The sequence below is a fragment of the Cydia strobilella genome, chromosome 4 (genome assembly GCF_947568885.1).
Source record: "Cydia strobilella chromosome 4, ilCydStro3.1, whole genome shotgun sequence".
In the NCBI taxonomy this organism is placed as follows: Eukaryota; Metazoa; Arthropoda; class Insecta; order Lepidoptera; family Tortricidae; genus Cydia; species Cydia strobilella.
Window position 1 is genome coordinate 16,172,769 of NC_086044.1, and position 21,372 is coordinate 16,194,140.

Below are 21,372 nucleotides of genomic sequence, written 5' to 3' on the forward strand. Positions count from 1 at the left end.
GTTTAGTAGTACCACTGTATAATATATCTTTTATGTAAATAAATGCTTTCCCCAAAAACTTTTCAAAGAACTTTTTTAATTAAATCACAGGCACCCATTCCATGAAAGTGAAACCTGGAAAGCGAAACTTTTCATGAAAGTTGTTGAGACCCTAAATAGCGGCTTCCACGAATTTCAAGTAGATACCTACCTAATAAACCTTCATCTAATAGGCCCCTGCTAGTGCTAAAAGCTTTGTGCACACTCGCTCCTTTCAGATATATAATAGTTGTCTAATTATCAATATCACTTTTGGGTGATATATGTCCCTGGGGCGTTAATTTGTATTGTTTTTTCCATAGAAGAGTTTTCTCCACCCTATTAGGGTTCCGCACCCAAAGGGTAAAAACAGGACCCTATTACTAAGACTCCGCTGTCCGTCTGTCTGTCTGTCACCAGGCTGTATCTCATGAACCGTGATAACTAGACAGTTGAAATTTTGACAGATGATGTATTTCTGTTGGCGCTATAACAACAAATACTAAAAAGTACGGAACCCTCCGTGCGCGAGTCCGACTCGCACTTGGCCGGTTTTTTTCTGAAATGTGTTTGGCTATTTTACTTACATATCTACAAGCAATAAGTCACAAAAATGTAAAATATAATATAATAATACCATATAAACAAGGTCAGGTGGGATAAGAGAAACATAGTTTAAGCTCGGGGCAAGAGAAACCGTAAGAGGAAGGTCCTTCTATATAAGTATTTTTAAGCTAATTTTATTTAACTATGTATAAGTTTTATTTTTGGTATTATCTTTTAATTTAGGTTTTAATATATTTAAGTATCTCTAACTGTTTATTTTCCCTACAATAGTTTCTTTTATCCTATTACCTACAGATAGAAAGTCAGTCATGAGGTCATGACAGGTTTTCTACCTGTTATATACCTATTATTGTTTACAACTTAATTACCTAGGTACTGTGCTTTGGCGCGCATACATCTAACGGAGGATTTGTCTAATTTACTACGATACGATGACATCATACCGTGGCCGCGAACTACTACTACGTAATACCTACGCAACCTACCTACCTAATAATATTTGTCATCAAAGCGCGCAGACGAAGGTTTTATTGGCATTTTCCTAGGTAAAGTCAATTTTAAAGAATTATGAGACATCCCAATTATTGTGGATTGGCACTTTAGTATATATTTATGTATGTAGTATATGGGATTTATAGTTAAATACGAGTACCAATTACTATAATGTTAATGAGATAAATAACGCTTAATTATTATCTTTGCTCCTAATTCTATTTAGGGTTGGTATCCAGGAAACTGACAAAGCATTAATCTGAACATAAGTATCTGGCATACCTTAGTCGTCAGCTTATTACGTTAGTCAAGGTTATCAGCATGCATATTACTTACCCACCTAAAAAAACTGAGGACTAAAACTTTCACTCACCATTGATCTATGCTAGTAATAGGTAGATAATATTGCTATATGTAGATCTTGTCTGGACACTACAATGTTTCAATTATTAAAGCCCTATACATATCAAGCCAGAATGTAAGGTTGAAAGGACACTTTAAAAAACTTGTCAGACCTCCGTGTGCTAGCAACCCTAGGAAACACTTCTTGCCGAATCGTGTCGTAATGTGTGGAACTCTCTACCAGAAACTGTTGTTAATGTACCGTCGGTGAACACTTTCAAAAATAGAGTGGATACACATTTCGTAACTTTAAAAAGTGCAAAATAAAATACAAGTGCTTCGATATACACGCATCAGCTCCAAGAGCTGCTAGTGTATCAAAATAAATAATAATAACTAAATAAATAATAAATATCTAAAAATGCACCTAGCTGAAATTCCTAAACACATGTATTGGTATGTAGCGTATACGTAAAACAATTGTTCAGTTAGGTAACTGAAGCCAAAGCACGTTCGTAGGCTATTTCGAGACTCGTTAAAGTTTACACTTTACAGTTAGTAAGTACTATAGGTACATAGTGTACATACAGACATACACCCTGTTTGTTGTTAGATACATGTACCTGACCAGTGAAATCATTCTGAAATCAAGCTTCAAATCGATGGCAGTGATACTTATATATAGACTAGGGCATTAGCTAGGTCACGTAGGTATTTAATTTATCAAAATAGTGGTAATATAATAAAATAAATAAATAATTGTTCCAGTGCATGCTTTTTTATTTTTGAGATCCCAAAAACACACAAACACAACTTTTTTTGGTATTTTTAAAATATTATTAATAGTTGGTAGATAAACATATAATAATAATCTTATTTATATTCATCTTAAAATAAGATCTTAAATCTATAATATTCCTTTTATAAAGAAATAATATTTGACATAGCAAAGATTTTATGGCACTTTGAAGCATCGGTCTCCTTATTAAACACGTAATAGTCATACTTGTTATGAACAAAATGCTGCACTTCATGATAAAAGCAAGCCGCTTTGCACAGTGATAGTAGGGACCAAACTGAGCGATTTGACCCGCAGCAGCGGCAGTTTCACCCCTTAGGAACAGAGATGGCGCCACTTCTTTAAAAAATATTTCAAAAAATTCTACAAGCTAAACCAATGAACCGATTTAAATGTTTAATATCTCAAATGAAAGCGCATTATATACATTACTTTTAAAAAAATACTCAAAAAATATATACTCAATACTTTTGATAAAAACGGGAATTTAAAGTTTGTTTTTTTACTCGATTGATAGTTTTTACTTGATTTCTCAAAAAAAATGTATGGAATATGAATAGTTTAATGCATGTATATATTACTGAATAAATAACAAGTATTATAGAAAAAACCCGACACCGATATCTCTCATACTTCTCGAAATATGAAAGTTTGAATGTGAGTGTAAATTTCTTCAAGATATATTCCAAATAATTCTACAAGCTAAACTATTCGACCGATTTTAATGTTTAATATCTCAAATAAAAGCTCATTATATATACTACTTATAAAAAAATATTCAAAAAACATATACTGAATACTTTTGGCAAAAAACGGCATCTTAAGTTTTTTTTCTTACTCGATTGATAGTTTTTACTTGATTTCATAAAAAAATATTATGGAACATGAATAGTTTAATAAATATATATATAGTACTGAGTATATAAAAGTATTACAAATAAACCCGACACCGATACCTTTCATTCTTCACGAAATATTTAAGTTCAATTATGCACGTTCTTACAAATAAATTCTTTAAAAGAAATCTTCAATTGCAGTAAGTGCACTGATTTTAATATGAAATGTGTCAGATGAAAAGAAATCACCCAATTTATTTTAATAAATAAAAAATTAATAAATAATACTGAATAAAGTTTTTTCCTGGTGCTGAATTACAAAAAAATATAACAAATCTAAAATTAGGAATTATTTTTATTTAAAGTGACTACATTTGTAAACAAAAAACTTAAATGTCCTCTTCGGGTTCACTGGTAGATGTAGAACTGAAAAAAAAAGTCGTTTTGAGAAGTACTCGTACCATTTCAATACTACAAAATCACCGATCATACATGAACTGGTTGCTGTAGATTACTGTTGGATAATTTTTGTGCCTGAAGATTTACTGTTGAATTATTTTTGTGCCTAGTTGATTACCATTAAACCTATAATTTTGTGCCAGACCTATAATCAGTGGTCAGCATGCAAAATAACTCTGGATTGAACATTACATTAACTTACTTTTGATTTGTACAGGCACCTTTGCATGATTTACACTGGGCTGTGCATGCTAAGCTGACGCGACGACACTCACAACGCATAGTTTCGCAGCCAGATTTGCAGCCACAATGGTCCAAGAGGCTTAATTGAAACCAAATCGCTGAAACTGCCGACCATTCCGGAGTCCAACTCTCTTTTTCCTCAGTCCATCCCCAAGAAGATGGATATGGTATGGAAACTTCTGGTTTCATAGCGTTTCCCCAAATATGGCCCGCTTGGTAAGCCGCTCGAAGTGCATGTTTATAAAGAGCAGCTGATGTAGGTGGGTTTCCATTATAGGTCTGGCACAAAATTATAGGTTTAATGGTTATCAACTAGGCACAAAAATAATTCAACAGTAATCTACAGCAACCAGTTCATGTATGATCAGTGATTTTGTAGTATTGGAATGGTACGAGTACTTAACAAAACGACTTTTCTTTTTCAGTTTTACATCTACCGGTGAACCATATAATTTGACATCACCTAATAATAATTAGTTGCCCGTTTATTTTTGTATTTAATACACTGACAATTATCTGATTCAATTCGGCTTATATGTATAGAAACTTTACTACTAAATTGACCTACTTTTATATTATACACATAGATTTAAGATTAGATCCTAAGTATGCATGTAATATTGCTATGCCCCCACGGGGTCCATGTGGAACTACCAAGAATTTGTTATACCTATAAAACCATGGTTGCAATAAATAAATATGAAATATGAACCCAAAGAGGACATTTAAGTTTTTTGTTTACAAATGTAGTCACTTTAAATAAAAATAATTCCTAATTTTAGATTTGTTATATTTTTTTGTAATTCACCACCAGGAAAAAACTTTATTCAGTTTTTATTTATATTTTTTTATTTATTAAAATAAATTGGGTGATTTCTTTTCATATGAAACATTTCATATTAAAATCAGTGCACTTACTGCGATTGAAGATTTCTTTTAAAGGATTTATTTGTAAGAACGTGCATAATTGAACTTAAATATTTCGTGAAGAATGAAAGGTATCGGTGTCGGGTTTTTTTGTAATACTTTTATATACTCAGTACTATATATATATTTATTAAACTATTCATGTTCCATAATAATTTTTTTAAGAAATCAAGTAAAAACTATCAATCGAGTAAAAAAAAAAACTTAAGATGCCGTTTTTTGCCAAAAGGGTTCAGTATATGTTTTATGAGTGTTTTTCTATAAGTAATGTATATAATGAGCTTTTATTTGAGATATTAAACATTGAAATCAGTCAAATAGTTAAACTTGTAGAATTTTTGGAAATATATTTTGAAGAAATTTACACTCACATTAAAACTTTTATATTTCGTGAAGTATGAGAGGTATCGGTGTCGGGTTCTTTTTATAATACTTGTTATTTATTCAGTAATATATACATGTATTAAGCTATTCATGTTCCATACATTTTTTTTGAGAAACCAACTAAAAACTATCAATCGAGTAAAAAAAAAACTTAAGATGCCGTTTTTTGTCGAAAATAATCAGTATATATTTTTTGAGTATTTTTTTAAAAGTAATGTATATAATGAGCTTTCATTTGAGATATTAAACATTTAAATCGGTTCATTGGTTTAGCTTGTAGAATTTTTTGAAATATTTTTTAAAGAAGTGGCGCCATCTCTGTTCCTAAGGGGTGAAACTTGCGCTGCTGCGGGTCAAATCACTCAGTTTGGTCCCTACTAGCACTGTGCAAAGCGGCTTGCTTTTATCATGAAGTGCAGCATCCGGGCAAAAAATGGCCATAACAAGTATGACTATAATATTAAATTATTATTATTGGCATTGATTATTCATAATAAATCACTCCGTGAAAATTGTGAAAATATAAACATTATTTTTAGGTTTTTCATTTAAAATGTGCGCGTGAAAAATAACCCATACTTAAAGAATATGTCCGTTGGCGAGTCCATGATCGTCGTAAAATTTATCGAGGAGGCACTCGACGGGTTGTTAGCCCCATAACTTAAAAAACGTTTAAAGAGTCTTTAAAACAACGACTTGTTCCTCTTGAACAATGACCTGTTGTTCGGGCGCCACGTAGACGTAGAAACGTTCCATTTGTGATGCTAGAGGCAAAGACGGCCCCGGGGAGCGGCGCGGGGAGGCCGCGTGGGGCCCGGGGCCGTGCTAGCCTCGCACATTCACGGTGGTGCAGCCGAAGATCTCGTCCATCTGCCGCGACGAGAACGTCACCACGATGCGCCGCTCACCGAGTCGCCGCGGCACGAACTTGTCCTGGTAATTCACGAACTCGCCGGGCTTCACGTCACGGAAACGGATCTGGAAACATACCAACCGTAAGCATACCCTCTAGATGCCTCCCAATTTATTAAATTCACTACCATTAAGTAGAACTACCTGTCTCGGTCGCTGCACTCCAGGCCCTTCGAAGGTGAAATAGCAGTCGGTCAAGTGCACATTCAGTGGGTTCTGGAAGCTGAATGTCACGGCGCATTCCTGGCTTATACAAGGCTGGCTCCTCACCTGCAACAATTTTATAAGAGTAAGTTACGAGATCGTGTATATACAATTGATGATGCTGCAAGAATTAATTTTTAAGAACGCATCAAATATGTAGGCTCAAAAATTGTACTGGTTTATCAAATTTTATGAAAAAGGGTTCTAAATAAACTATAACGAATGTTACCTGCACTTGCATTCTCGGCTTATGAAGCGGGAAGTCATCTTCGTCGGACCACGCCTGGCGCGTCTGCTTCACGTAGGCCATAGCGTGGACCTTGACCATCGAGTGGTCTACCAGTTTGTCCATATACTCCTGCGGTGTGACGTGCAGCTTGAGGACCTCACGCTGGCCGGCGCGCACGACGAACTCGCCCTGCGCCCGCCGGAGACGCGACGCGACCGCGCCCGTGTAGTAGCAAGAGGAAGCCGTCAGCACGCACCATATGGTGCGATCTTCGTGCGATTTATTCTGACAAAAGTTATGATCACTTTTAATTTATGATGTGCATAAAGGACACCCCACCAAAACATTTAATTATAAGTGTTTCGGAGGCTCACGCCTCTCAGCCTAACCATGACACTAACATAATAAAAAAATTATCAAGATCGCAATCAACATCTACTTTTGAAAACTTCTGTCTACACGAACAACACAAACTATCTTTGTAATCTGTATTACCAATTTAATAAAAAAAATGTAACTTTGTTTCCTCCTGTTACCTACCTGTTAATAAATTTAACCAACTAACCTGGATATTCATAGTACAATCAAACGGCTGACCATACGGCACGATATCAATGTCCATAAGGTCGAAGTAGACGTCCTCGTAATTGCGGTCGGGGTACTCGTAATACTGCTGCAGCCGCTGGTAGCCGCGGCTGGAGGCGATAACCGCGAGCCGCTCGGCCGACGAGCTGTCCATCGTCTTGTACTCGTGCGTGATCTCCAGCATGTCGCTCTCGCCCTCGTCATCGTCGCGGTTTGGATTCTTGGTGAGGATCTTGCGGCCAACTCTGAGAGAGTGAATACCCTTTTTACAGGATGTTGCTTATTTACCTATTGTTACTATCCCTGTGTCTATTGTACTCATTTGACGCGTTTTCCTGTTTTTGTTTGAGATCACAGTTTACACACATATTATAAGTTGTAAGTTTGGTCAGACATGTCAGAGCTGGTTTGAGAAAAGTTCGGGCTCATTTCTCAAACCAGCCATGATAAAATTGCCTCAAAGAAATAAATGCGACGGTTACCGCGCAAAGATTATTAAAGGAATTAGAATAAGTTAGGTACCTATTCGAAATTAGATTGATCACTTAAAGCGATACTTTTAGTACAATATGTAACTTTTTGAAACAAAAAAGCGTATCTGAGCTCACTGATAATTATTCGACGCCATCCTAATGAATCCCCACTCAGAATTCTCTTCCTCCTGAAAGTGGCACAGTTCGGCGTTGATCTGGTTGTACATGCACGGCGTGTCGTACTGGAAGCCGACCTCTCCGCGGCGGACGGCCTCGACACTGGCTGGACCACATTGATAGACTGATTCAGCTTCCTCCTGAGGTGTAGCATCGATAATCTGCCAACCACTGTAACCTGAATAGTAAAAACACTTTTGTAATGCTGATAGACAGAGACCAAAGGCATTCACAGATATGGTCTGTATTTATCCACTTCAAAACAAGGCTTAAATTAAGACTAAGGGTTTAACCACTTGGCATGAATAAAATAATTTTTAAGAAAAAAAAACCGACTTCAATGGGGGATGCCGCTGAAAGTTTACTTATTGTTGATAGTGCACTCTTAGATTCCAGACAATGAAATGAAAAAGACAGCATCTTTTGCCTAATTATCCTAATCCATCTTTTGCCTAATTTTGCCTAATTGCCTAATTATTATAATATTGCCTAATAATGTAGAAAAGGAGGTTTAACCACCCACTTTTCTAGTAGCATTTCGTTTTTGTAAGGGTCGCAGTTCTAACCTAACCTAACCCACTTTTCTAGTAGCATTTCCGGGTCCGTGTCCGGGTCCAAGTTTGGGTCAGAGTTCGGTCCGGGTCTGGATCCGAGTTGGGGTCCATGTCCAGATCCGGATCCGGGTCCGAGTCCGGGTCCAAGTTTGGGTCTGGGTCCATAAGGAAGGGAACAAATCGCCAAACGTGAACTATGTGTCATTGAAGAGTTCCATTCTGATCATCATCAGCAGTTCCACTTCATCAAATGTCACTTTTTTAAATGTAAATGCTGGATTTGTTGATGAAAATACAAAAATCACAATATGTATGCCTTTCACATTTGAGGAGTTCCCTCGGTTCCTCATGGGTCTCATCATCAGAACTCGAGCTTGACAAAAATATGTCTTAAAAACTTAAGTTGCTTAACAAACATAAAGAAGAGGACAAATCGCCAAACGTAAACTATGCGTCATTAATGAGTTCCATTCTGATCATCATCAGCAGTTCCACTTCATCAAATGTCACTTTTTAAAATGGAAATGCTGGATTTGTTGATAAAAATACAAAAATCACTATATGTATGCCTTTCACATTTGAGGAGTTCCCTCGATTCCTCATGGATCCCATCATCAGAACTCGAGCTTGACAAAAATGTTTCTTGAAAACCTAACTTGCTTAACAAACATAACGAAGAGGACAAATCGCCAAACGTGAACTATGCGTCATTGAAGAGTTCCGTTCTGATCATCATCAGCAGTTCCACTTCATCAAATATCACTTTTTAAATGCAATGCAAGCAATGTAAGTGCTTGATTTGTTGATGAAAATACTAAAATCACTATATGTATGCCTTTAACATTTGAGGATTTCCCTCGATTCCTCATGGATCCCATCATCAGAACTGCGTATTGACAAAAACGGGACCAATCTGTATGTATATACTTACAATCGAAAAAGAATTTTTATAATCGGTCCAGATATGAAGGAGTTATGGAGTAACAAACATTAAAAATAAAAAAAAATAAAAAACAATCGAATTGAAAACTTGAAGTCGGTTAAAAATAAAAGAATAATAAGCACCTTGCGGCAAGTCGGGTCTTTGCATCCAAACATCGTTCCAGACGTGGAAATTCCAGCAGGAATCAAAGCAGTCCTCATCGGGCCCGTTGGGCACCTCGTTTCCTTCGTGGTCAAAGTACTTGTCGACGGTGAATGTTCGATTAGTGTCGTGAGCCGACACGTAGTTCGTAACCGAACGGCAAGGAATACCTGCAAAAAGTAAGTGTTGCATTAATTCATATTAGAGATTAAAAGCAGATATATGTGCTTATGAAATATTTATATTCATATTTTTATTCATAAAACATAATATTTTACATGTCAAATAAGGTACATAAACAATTTATTCACTAAATATTAGGTAGGTATAGTATATTATAAATTACCTAGAGCTCGGCAGATTGTAACGACAAGACCCGAGAACACCCAGCACTGGCCGTATTCAACAGGTCGGCCACCATCGGTGAGGTAGCGCTCGAGAATAGCCACGGAACCGGTCCACGCATGAGGAGTAACACCATCTTTGTATTCACCGTCGTAGCGACCCACCATCAGTCCATCGTCATCATGATTCGAATTTATCTGACAGATTAAAAAAATATTTAGATAAAGGTCGTTTTTAGAAGAATACTATTTATTTATATAAAAAATATGTAATACCATTGCAGAAATAGCTCGACACACTCGGACAGGGTTTCCACGTTCTGAGTGCTCAAGACCACTACGTTCCAGCAAGTACATACAAGCCGGCAATACGCAGTCATCAAACTGGCCGTAAATCCATTTGCGACCCTTAGGCTGGCGCCAGGTACCGCACCAAATCTTTCCTTGTTCATTGAGCACGTACTCCTTTCTAGAAGATTCATTATCCATATAAACAGTATCCTCCCTGCACCAGGGATTGAAGAGCATATAAATATCTTCATCGCACTTGTAATCGTGGCGGTTGTCGCGCTGGCCGACGCGATTGGTCTGAACCCAACAGTTCCATGCACCCACAGGCACGGTGGCCGGTACATGCACTTGGAATGTTATGGTGTTTCCGTCTTGACGTTGAATGCTAATATCCCATCTGTCCATTTCATGGGCGAGAGAAGCTAGGTTCTGCATAGAACCGTGACGGGACCCATGATGAGAACCGAGTCGTGAGCCATAACTGCGGCCGAATGAGGACGAATGCTGTGTCGGTCCTCCGTAGCGATCGATCATAGGATTTATAGGTCGGTCCATTGACCCGTGCGGGCTCAGAGGACTTTGTTGGAGCGGCAAAGGTTCATTACTGAACGAACTGCCGTGGGTCGTAGTTTCCCTCATTCCACATATAGGACCCATAGGTCCCATAGAGCTCATATTACCCATCGTGTTCATCTGCCCTACAGGGCCTACAGATCCAGCGGTAGCCATGTTGCTGCTGCTATCTGGCATTCGGGGCATTCCCATACCCATGCCCATTATGTCACGTGAGTGTTGGAATACACCTTGCTGAGAGCTCCAGTTTACAGGTAGAACAACCCGCGTTCCCTTGGTAACACTCGGTTTTGGACCTAAAACAAAAACAATATTGTTCTTAATAAAAATGATTTTATACAAAACCAAAATACCTTATTATGATCACATTAAAAAAAATTGAAATAAGGATGAGAGATGAGAGTTAAATTAATTCTTACCAAAGCAAAAAACGATGCGGATCATATCCTGCTGCTTGTCATAGGTTCTGTCAAAACGAACCGCGAAGAAGAAGTTTTGTCCTCTTCGGTATACTGGGTTCGGCAAAATATTATCATTGACCAGATCATACTGATCGGTATGATGATCTTTCGAATTATCTCTTGAATAGAACTCGGTCAGCTCTACTTTCAAGGGCTGCTGCGAGTAATAACTTTGAGGAATGACGTCCAAAGTGTCTTGGCGACGACGGCGTTCGTTCTGATCTGCCATCTTGCAAATAAGGTTATGGGTGTATTGCGTGTTTGGGCTGTTCCTCATCGAATGTTTCATGCGATGCAGGGAGCCGGTGCTGTGGGAGCGCCCGGGGCGATGCTGCGCCGTCGGTCCAGCCCGCTGCATGGGCAATCGCCGGGTCTGCCCGGGGCGCTGACAGAAGCTTGAGATATTGTAATAGGACGATAATCCCGGCACGTAGTTGGACGGCATCCCGCCAATCGTCATTTGCTGCTCCTTCATACAGCTCAATGTACTCATCCCTGAAGTGAGGCCCGTTATCCCGCCAAGTCCCATTCCAGTCATGCTGGATGTCATGCTGGAGGACATCCTGTCCATACTAGAACGTCGGACCATGGACATCTTGGCGGAGACGTCGTTTATTCACTGAGGAGCTATATGAAAGTTGTCCTCAGAGACTTCCACAGCGCTCTTGGCTGACACCAGAGCGAATGTTGCGGTTAGGTGTTCGCTAGCCCTTTATATACGAAAGTTTAATAGAGGGATCATTCACCGGCTAGGTGTCAGTTGTCAACGGAGGCGCCGGGGTCGCCGGTTTCTAAAGTCCTTTTGTTAGTGTGCGCTGACTTGTAGAGAAACTAGAACTTCACAGGACTAGCTGCGTGAAATGCGTCAGTACCTACACTTGTAATAATACCTGCGTGTCATTGTCCAGATATACAAAAGCGACTACCTACTTTATCTACGAGTATGTGGAAGAATTAATTGGGCCCATCAGGGGAACTACCTTAGCATTTTAGCATAACTCGTTGAGATACTATTGTATTGCCAAAAGGAAATATTTTTTTATTTTTCCAATAAAAAAGGGCTTTAATATAAAATCTTATTCCCCATAATATATATTATACGTACTTACTAGGTACCAATACATACAGTGTGGAAAGAATGAATGGGCCCTGGAGGGAAAGTGCCTTAAAACCTTAAGTTAGCTCATTTTTCTCAAAGGAAACATTATTTTATTTTTAAAAAGAAACAAAGCTGCATTCAAAGATTTTTTGAAATTCGATGGTAACATTTCTCCAGGAAACATTAGGCCTTACACTCATCTGTCGTACACAATATCCATAAAATCGAATATTTAGTATTCTAGAATATTTTTAGACAAGCAAAATTGAAAAAAAATCTTTGAATGCAGTTTTGTTTATTTTCAAAAATAAAAGAATGTTTGCTTTAAGCAAAATGAGCTAACTTAATGTTTTGAGGTACTTTTCCTCCAGGGCCCATTCATTCTTTCCACTGTATACGAGGAGGAAGATGTTCAACATAAGAGTATATAGGTAAGTATTTCTGTTTTTACACACTTTTATTTAGCTTCACTGCGTATATACCTTTGTATGTATAGATATATAGTGCTTCAAATCTTGAACCTAAAATTTGAACCACTTCCCGGTATCTGATTCAGTTGAAATTTGAAGTACTATCGTAATTCCGGTGATAATGCAATAATATGCTAACATGGAGGTGTTCTGATGATGCAGCCGGTAGGTAGCCAAAGGAATTCCTCGATGGAAAAACACAAACACATCAAAATTTTTTTTACAGTTACCTGTTTAAGTACCTAATGCTTACTTATTAAGTGTACATTTAAGTAAATAATAGGGTAAATGAATTTTGCTTTTAAATAACCAATTTAAGAAAATCTGATTACCTACATTAACTTAAGTCTATTCAAATAGGTAAGTAGTTCATCTGTTATCTCGGTGTTTTCTTGTTGTCGAATCACTAATTAAGAATTTCTGTTAAGTAAGTATCATTATCAACGGATCTAGGTAATACTTACTCGTGCCGTTCCTACTGATGAAAATGATAACATCGATAACAATACAATAACGGGAAAAATAAGTGAGCGGGAGGGGAGATATTTTAAAGTAGGTACTAGGTACCGCATTAAAAAACAGAATCTTTATAATATTCAAGTAGACATTCGTTACCAATACCTATAGTTTACATGTAGTACCTACCTATATATATTTTTATGTAATATGGCCACATACAAGTGGTAACTTAATGAAAATAATTTCCCATTTCTGACCAGGGCCCGTTTCTCAAAAGCTTATAACTTGTAATACAAGCGGATGTCACTTTTTGATAGCCTTTGTTAGAAAGGAACTTCCACTTGTATTACAAGTTACAAGCTTTTGAGAAACGGGCCCCAGATAGGAGAAAACTCAGGCAAAGCGTGGTTACTGGTTACTGATGCCGTGTCAGATGCGACACTACTAAAACTATACCGTACTACTACAATGCTATTTTTCAGTCTTTTGTTGCCATTGTCTTTTTCATTCATTAAAATACTGACTAGAGCATATTAGGCCAGGCGAGAGCATATAACTAGGTACTGTTGGGTCCCATAGCCACTATTACAAAAGATACACAATAACCATATCTACTAAATTTTGAAAACCATCATAACTACTAATACCACACTCCGCAGTTACAGTTCGGGCAAACAGTTATTGATTGTAGAAGATATGTAAAGTCTAAATATAAAATCGTGCCCCCGAGTTTGACAGCCGAACTAGATGGCGCTACACAGCGCCACACATGTTTTGTGGCAATTGAATTGTCAAACGTCAATTTTTTTTTCAACTAAAATTACCCCAGTAAGTACGGACTCTGAAGCGCCATCCACAATAGTGGCCAAAAAGCACGGTTTTTTTTTCTTAGCCTTAATACCTACCTCTTCCACTATAAATAACTCTTTGGTTGAGGATTTTTGTACGTATTGGTCAGGTGAATGACAGTGGTGCCGTGCCCCATAATTCAAGCAAAAAAACTGACCAAGAGCATGTCGGGCCATGCTCAGTATAGGGTTCCGTAGTTATTACCCTTAATATGTATTACATACGTATTATATGTACATATTATTCACCATTCATAAGTGCTTGTTGCTAGGCCTACATGAATAAAGTATATTTGAACTTGAACTATTCTTTCACGATTTATACGTATAATTTATGTAAAACCCTAAAAGCTTTTTAGTTTGATTTATGAGTCCATGTCAAATTGCGAAACGATCACGGAGCAAATTCACAGACAGACACATAGACATACATCTCATGAACCGTGATAGCTAGACAGTTCGAATTTTCACTGATAATGTATTTCTGTTGCCGCTATAACAATAAATACGAAGAAGTACGGAGCCCTCGGTGGGCTCGGTTTTAAGTATGACGTAAAATACACTATTCTAAAATATATGTTCAAAAAAGTTTCGCCCGTTATAATATGGTTTTTAGCTATTTATAAAGAGAAAGCAGCACATTAAGCGTAGTATAGATATAGATAGTATATATAGATACTAAACTTGGACAGATAGTGATCAGTACCTGTTTTAGTACCGGATTACTGGGTGTACCGGACCATCAAAGTACCGGATTACCGAGGTTTCACTGTATTTATTTATAATAACGGTATAGATCGATGGGTATAGATAGAGATAGATCCTTCTCGCCAAAATTTTTCAAATTTGCAGTTTGCAGTCTTTTTCTACTGAGTCGTACTGACAAAGCTGATTACTCGTAATAGTAGACCGTACATTGACCAAAAAGTGTGTCCACATGAGAAGTCAAACTAGAGCCCTGCATCTCGTTCTAATTAGGGTATATGGGATATTAGGGTAACATGGAATATATTAGTAGAGTGTGTCATTTTCTAAATACATACCTATATCAAAGAGGATATAATAAGATAGAGCGGTACTGTCATAGCATAGAGTAACTTATACTAGAGCGGTACTGTCATAGTAAATTTTGTAACCCCAGTAAATTCACTGCCATCTGTCGACACACTTTAAAACTAAAAATAAATATTTATAAAAATACGATAAAATGTATTTAAATATGGATAAATGATTTTTTTTATTTGCATTAATTATTTTTATGATTTTGACCCATGTTCTTTCACTGATATGCGCTAAAATTATAAATAACAAATGAAATCGTCAACGCCCTCTATACGAGTGTAGGCCAAAACTAGTGGCGCCCTCTGATCGAGAGTCAAATTTTCGAGGCACGATTTTTCCTTAGACTGTATCCATCTATTACGGAGTTATATCTATCTTTGCTCATAGTAAATTTTGTAACTGCTGTAAATTCACTGCCATCTATCGACATACTTTAAAACTAAAAATGAAGATTTATAAATTAAAATACGTTAAAATGTAATATTGTCTTCGGTTACCGCGATAGTTACTCATGAAATAAAACTATGAAAACGGATTATACGGATTATGCGGGACGATATAATCCGTTTTCATAGTTTTATTTCACGTTAAAATGTATTTAAATATGGATAAATGATTTTTTTTATTTGCAATAATTATTTTTATATGATTTTGACCCATGTTCTTTCACTGATATGCGTTTAAATTGTTAAATAACAAACGAACGCATCAACGCCATCTATACGACAGTAGGCCAAAGCTAGTAGCGCCCTCTGATCGAGAATCAAATTTTCTTGATTTTCGAGGCACGTTTTTTCCTTAGACTGTATCCATCTATTACGGAGTTATATCTATCTTTGCTTTTACATTATAAATAAATAATAAGAACACCTACGTAAACAAAATACCGATTCACAAGTTTCACAACGTGCCGACATCATGGTCACCCTAATAAGTTTGACAATTGGGGATACCAATTATTATTCAAAGTTACTACAATTCTACCATACCAAAATTAATTTTTTTTTTGTTGTGCACATGCTTAGTTTAATCAGTTAATAATATTAACATTATAATTACTTAAAATATATCAGAACCGTAATCGGAATATAGCACTCAAATTTCAGTAGTATATTGATATAATTATATAGTTGGTCAAACCAATTTGTTAGTCAGTAACAACCAGGAAAATTATACTCATCCTTGTCTTTTGGGTGCTAGTACTAGTGTAAGACAAAGATAGTATGATTCTCTCTGTCTATGTTTGAAATAAAGACAGTCCATTGACAAACTATATAAATACTACCACAATGGTATCTTTTTAACATTGGCAACATGTGCGAGTGAGATACGGGGCGTACGGGGCTCCCGGGGCTCTGGTTTGCTATAGTTTGTCAAAGGACTGTCAAACATAGACAGAGATAATCATACTATCTTTGTCTTACACTAGTAGTAGCACCCGAAACGTGGAGACTATATTAGGGGCGAAATCTGTATGTATGAAAAGTGTCCATCAAAAAACAGTAATTAGGCGGCGCCACCATACACCGAAATACTACCAAAAACAACCTACGTAATTTGGTCGGGTTATTTGTTGCCTTATATGGTTCATGTTAACTAGCGCCACCGGAGAGATTAGAAACTATTATTTAAAGCTTAAAGCGGTCACTTTTGCAACAATTCTGCCATAAGAGATTGGCATCCTTTCTATACCATCCATAACCCGAAAGAAAAGGATAAGTATAGTTTTTTTGGTACTTATTTACTGCCAATTTGGTTTGACCAACTATATTTGAACTTTGATAAAATAATGGTGAATGAGGGCTATCGTTTTTTTGCTCACCAGTTGGCGCCTCTGTTGATGGTGGTCCAAAAGACTAAAGAACAGCTGTCAGTCATTGAAGTGACTAGTAAAATTTGACATTTCGAACTATGGAAAAGACCACCATCTACACTAGCGCCCCTAGCGGCGATTTCATACGCGTTAGCCCTCATTGTTCTGTAATCGGCTGTAATAGCAGCTCTGAGCAAAAATATGAGAACATAACCTTTCACACGTAAGTACGGTATTTTACACCTTCCTCTTAACGCAATATGTGAGAATAACATCGTAAAATTACGTTACACTCAAAACAATGTAGAATCAAACGATTTCAATAAAAATATCACAGTTATTTACGCAAATTAACAAAACATTATTTGTAAAATTATCCGCCCAAATTACGTAGGTTGTTTGTGGTAATCTGTCAGCTACTCAGACGAATCTGAGGTAAGCCATTTTTAATTAAACTTCTTCTTAATTTAGCTGCATAACCATCATATTAGGGATACCAGATGAAAATAACGTAATTTTATGGGTAATTTTGACCTCTAAAGTTTCTTCGTACTTCTAATTCCAAAAAAATAAAATAAACAAATGTTGTGAAGATTAAATGTGGTGTACATTAATATGGTTATGGTTTAATTGGTGTGAATAATGTTTACGTTTTCTAGTTTTCCGCTAGACGAGTCTGTACGCAATACTTGGTTAGCGGCTACTGGGCGGCATTATTACACTAAAACGGTGCGCGACAAAAAGGAACGTATACGAAACATGTACAATAAACTTATATTATTTAAAGGCCAGTAATCCTCCTCATATCTAATAAGCATAATATGCTTAAATATTATTTTAATTTCTTGTGATTGTGATTGTGATTTGTGATTTCTTAAAATTAAAACTCATAATACATTTTATTTTACGTTTCATTTGTACCACCTGCGCGAATTATAGGAGGTATTTCATTGTTCATACGCCTAAAAAGAACGACATTTTATTCAACAATTTTAATACCGTATACCGTCAAACAAGCTAACTTTGCCTCCAGGGTAATCGCCCCAACGTGATATCAAATATTGGGGTAAATTTTACCAATATGGTTTCGCCACGTTTATGACGTCATCTATGTCTATCCCTTACGGGCGCACGCGGTAGGCCGCATCTATAGAAAATATACTAGATCTATGGACCAATGTCATTGCGTCTCACTCTCATTAAGCAAAATCAAGTTTATTTCAATTGGACAGGTGGAATTTGGGTGGAACACCACCCTATAAGCCGTAACACACCATCGCACCGCAGCAAGGTCATTGTGCGACGCACCCATAAGTAAGAGCGAGAAAGCGATATCCCTTTCTCGCTCTTACATATGGGTGCGTCGCACAATGACCTTGCTGCGGTGCGATGGTGTGTTATGGCTTTAAAGATCGCTCCACACACGTGCGCGAAGCCGCGAACGAGTGTGGAGCGAACGTCGCAGATCTGCGAAATCGACTCCACACGCGGTCGGGCTTCGCGCCGTGATTCGCGCATGAGTGGAGGACCCTAAAGGCTTGTCGAGACTTGCCACGCGTGGAGTAGGAGCAATGAATATGCAACGCTCGAATACGCAAATAACGGTTCGTTATCTATACAATTTTCGCGGTAGTAGAACCTCAGTAATAATAGGTACTAAACCATATCGTATCTATTTATCTAGACGTAATATTTGACGTATCTTAAAGTTCGAATCGGACCGTATATATCTCGCTCTGGCACGTAATCGTGTCTATCAATCCGTATCATCATCAAGCTCGATGCTATAGCTTCCACCGTTGTCTGCAGTAGCTTTAAAAAAATTACCCTTGCAACACTAGTTGCTTAGCAACGCAATATTTGATGTTTGTTGACGGACGGAATGTCATAACAATGCTGTTGTATTATTCCTAATCAATACTTGAATCTTTATTGAATTGATTTAGCAATTACTACGGATATAGAATGCTGACGATACATCAAGGAATATAGCCTAAATTAATTCTCCACTATCGTAATGAAGTTGTTTACGTTATTTACTTATAATGTTGAAATTCAATACAAGAGCTACCTGCTGTCGAAAGCAACGTTTTTCACATTGCTGACAAACGGACTTATTATTATCTTGCCATTCGTTTTTGCATACGGGGGTCGAGGTAAAAACAATAAATACAAACAACATGTAATCTGTGTATGATGTATGAGAATCCGCTAACTCTAACCTAACTTTTTTGCAGGTTTTTGGTTAAAGTCCCAGACTTACTTTGAACAACCGGTGGTACATTTTACATACGACTACCTTTTAGTGGCAGAGACCGATGATCCTAGTCAGCCAATAGTGTGTGGTAATGACAACTATGACAATGATGAATACTGTGCAGAATTTCAGGTAAATATGACTACTTTCCAATAACTAGAATAGAAAGAGTAAACTGTTCAGGTGAATTTATGAAACAACATGATTGGGAAGGCATGGATCCAAATAAATAAAAGTAACTACCTAGCGATTTGCTAGCGAGTTGAAAGCGAGGCGAGCGTGCAGCGTGTTTGTCGCGTGCGCGCAACGTGTTCGCCACGAGTGCGCAACGAGTTTGCCGCGAGGATCAACGATATCGCCGCGAGTGCGCAACGATTTCACTGCGTACTGACATACCTACTGGGATTGAAAAAATCGGCGAAATCATTACGCGCTAGCAGCGATATCGCTCGCCTCGCTTTCATCTCGCTCGCAAATCGCTAGTATGATAGGGCCCTTAAGTCATAAAAAGTGTCAGATTTATATCATACCATGGTAAAATGTGAAATACTCTCCCACCACCCATTTACTTTGCCAGTCTGCTGTTAGTTTGCTTTACTTATTTTCTTACTTAAGTACCTACTTCTAATCTTTACTTGCCTAATTTTCTTAGGTGGATGAGCATGATAACAATGGTGATGGAAACAATGATGTATTGGAACTCAAATTTCTTCTTCAAATTCCCCCAGTCAAGATATTAGCTTCAATAGTTCTAGTTTTAGGATTGGACTTCCAATTAAAGGTGAGGGCTACTTTTTATACAAAATTAGCGAGTTTCTTTAAGTCCTGTTGAATGCCATCACCACAACCTACTCTCTTCTATTGGACTAGATTTTCTATACAAGTAACTAAAGTCATCACTAGTGTTGTTAGTGTGCCCATAGCAGAGCCTTAAGGCTCAAACCATCAGTGCTAGAGCAAAGCTTATTAAGTTGTAACTGTAGTCACGACTGCTTGAGCCTCTAATGATTTATGATTTCCATACAGACAAGTTGGCATTGACTATTAAATAATAATAGGATTCTGCATAATATCTTAACCCCTCTTTATTCTTTACAGACTGTATGCCCCCTTCACATGCAGGGTTTGGCGATAATAACAAAGGAATTTTCTCTACCACCCACTGCGTTCATTTACTATGGAGACTTGACATTACATCAGGCCTCCCACTTGCCATGTCATCTCAATACTATAGACACTATGTACAATACATCTTTATTTAGATACTTGGAAAGGAAAGATAAAGATGTTGTAGATGCTATTTTAGAAGATTACTTTATCAGAGAAGGTAATATAAATCTACAGTATTTACAAGATTTATAAGGAAGAATTTAGTACCCACTATTTATCCTTTTATGTATTTCTTTAAGTCCTGTCGAATGCCATCACCACATAAAAAAAGTACAAATAAGTGTAATATACGCATAAGTATATACCACAATGATATTCAAATTTTATGTAATGTTTGACTTGTAACCTAATGTTATCAATAAATTTTCATTTTCATTCATTTTCATTTTATACTAATATAACTTCATAGATAACTTTAAAACCAAAGAGGATATAATAAGATAGAGCGGTACTGTCATAGTAAATTTTGTAACCACTGTAAATTGATTGCCATCTATCGACATACTTTAAAACTAAAAATGAAGATTTATAAAAATATGTTAAAATGTATTTAAATATGGATAAATGATTTTTTTATTTGCATTAATTATTTTTATATGAATTTGACCCATGTCTTTCACTGATATGCGTTAAAATTATAAATAACAAACGAAACCATCAACGCCCTCTATACGAGCGTAGGCCAAAACTAGTGGCGCCATCTCTTCGAAAATCAAATTTTCGTAATTTTTGAGGCACGTTTTTTCCTTAGACTGTATCCTACGGAGTTATATCTATCTTTGTTAAAACCAAAGCTACTAGTTTACTTTTACTTTATGTTTCAGCTATTATTGACACTAAGACATTACACTCTAGAAGTCGGAATGGACATACCGGAACAATGAATATCAAAATACGACTAAGAATACCTGAGAACCTAGTACTGTATACACCAAGCCTTCTGCAGGAGTTGAAATGGGCGTGGCCACAGTATCTATCTATGGCAGTAATACTTTACTGGATTTTCAATAGAATCAAAAAGTTTGTTTTCAGCAATCGCTTACTGATGGCATGGGAAGTAGTTACGTGGAAGAAACTTTAACTATGAAGTTGTCTAGTTTACATATAATTTCCCACAACTGTTTTACCAAAGATAAAGTAATAAGTTAGTAATAGTCCCAGACTACTTTCTAAATAGGCTGATATTTTAATTTAGAATAGTTAGATGATAATGCCAATTAATGTAATGTTTTAATTTTTC

At 36.9% G+C, this 21,372-nt stretch overlaps 2 protein-coding genes across 3 annotated transcripts; one reads left to right on the forward strand and one right to left on the reverse strand.

Moving 5' to 3' along the window:
• Positions 1–5,718: 5,718 nt before the first annotated feature.
• LOC134740679 (hemocyte protein-glutamine gamma-glutamyltransferase-like) lies at positions 5,719–11,653 on the reverse strand. Its single transcript, XM_063673231.1, has 9 exons — positions 10,913–11,653; positions 9,906–10,789; positions 9,632–9,827; positions 9,267–9,455; positions 7,606–7,825; positions 6,978–7,242; positions 6,413–6,697; positions 6,124–6,249; positions 5,719–6,045 (listed from the first exon to the last, which is right to left on the reverse strand). The coding sequence occupies exons 1-9, from the start codon at positions 11,547–11,549 to the stop codon at positions 5,893–5,895; spliced, it is 2,955 nt and encodes a 984-aa protein (XP_063529301.1). The 5' UTR covers positions 11,550–11,653; the 3' UTR covers positions 5,719–5,892.
• A 6,970-nt stretch (positions 11,654–18,623) lies between these two features.
• On the forward strand, positions 18,624–21,342 carry LOC134740680 (transmembrane protein 231-like). Of its 2 annotated transcripts, XM_063673232.1 has the most exons (5): positions 18,624–18,861; positions 18,943–19,094; positions 19,615–19,743; positions 20,061–20,289; positions 20,957–21,342. In XM_063673232.1, the coding sequence occupies exons 1-5, from the start codon at positions 18,723–18,725 to the stop codon at positions 21,211–21,213; spliced, it is 906 nt and encodes a 301-aa protein (XP_063529302.1). In that variant the 5' UTR covers positions 18,624–18,722; the 3' UTR covers positions 21,214–21,342. The 2 variants fall into 2 exon arrangements, with proteins under 2 accessions (XP_063529302.1, XP_063529303.1); XM_063673233.1 differs by lacking the exon at positions 19,615–19,743.
• Positions 21,343–21,372: the final 30 nt, after the last annotated feature.

Bases quoted from the DNA above. Each gene is read 5' to 3' on its own strand.
- LOC134740680 (XM_063673232.1), top strand. From the start codon at position 18,723: ATGAAGTTGTTTACGTTATTTACTTATAATGTTGAAATTCAATACAAG. The intron at 19,095-19,614 runs GTAAATATGACT...TAATTTTCTTAG, and splicing joins AATACTGTGCAGAATTTCAG to GTGGATGAGCATGATAACAA. The intron at 19,744-20,060 runs GTGAGGGCTACT...TATTCTTTACAG, and splicing joins GATTGGACTTCCAATTAAAG to ACTGTATGCCCCCTTCACAT.
- LOC134740679 (XM_063673231.1), bottom strand. From the start codon at position 11,549: ATGTCCATGGTCCGACGTTCTAGTATGGACAGGATGTCCTCCAGCATG. The intron at 10,790-10,912 runs GTAAGAATTAAT...TTTTTGTTTTAG, and splicing joins CCGCATCGTTTTTTGCTTTG to GTCCAAAACCGAGTGTTACC. The intron at 6,250-6,412 runs GTAACATTCGTT...AAATTGTTGCAG, and splicing joins AGCCGAGAATGCAAGTGCAG to GTGAGGAGCCAGCCTTGTAT.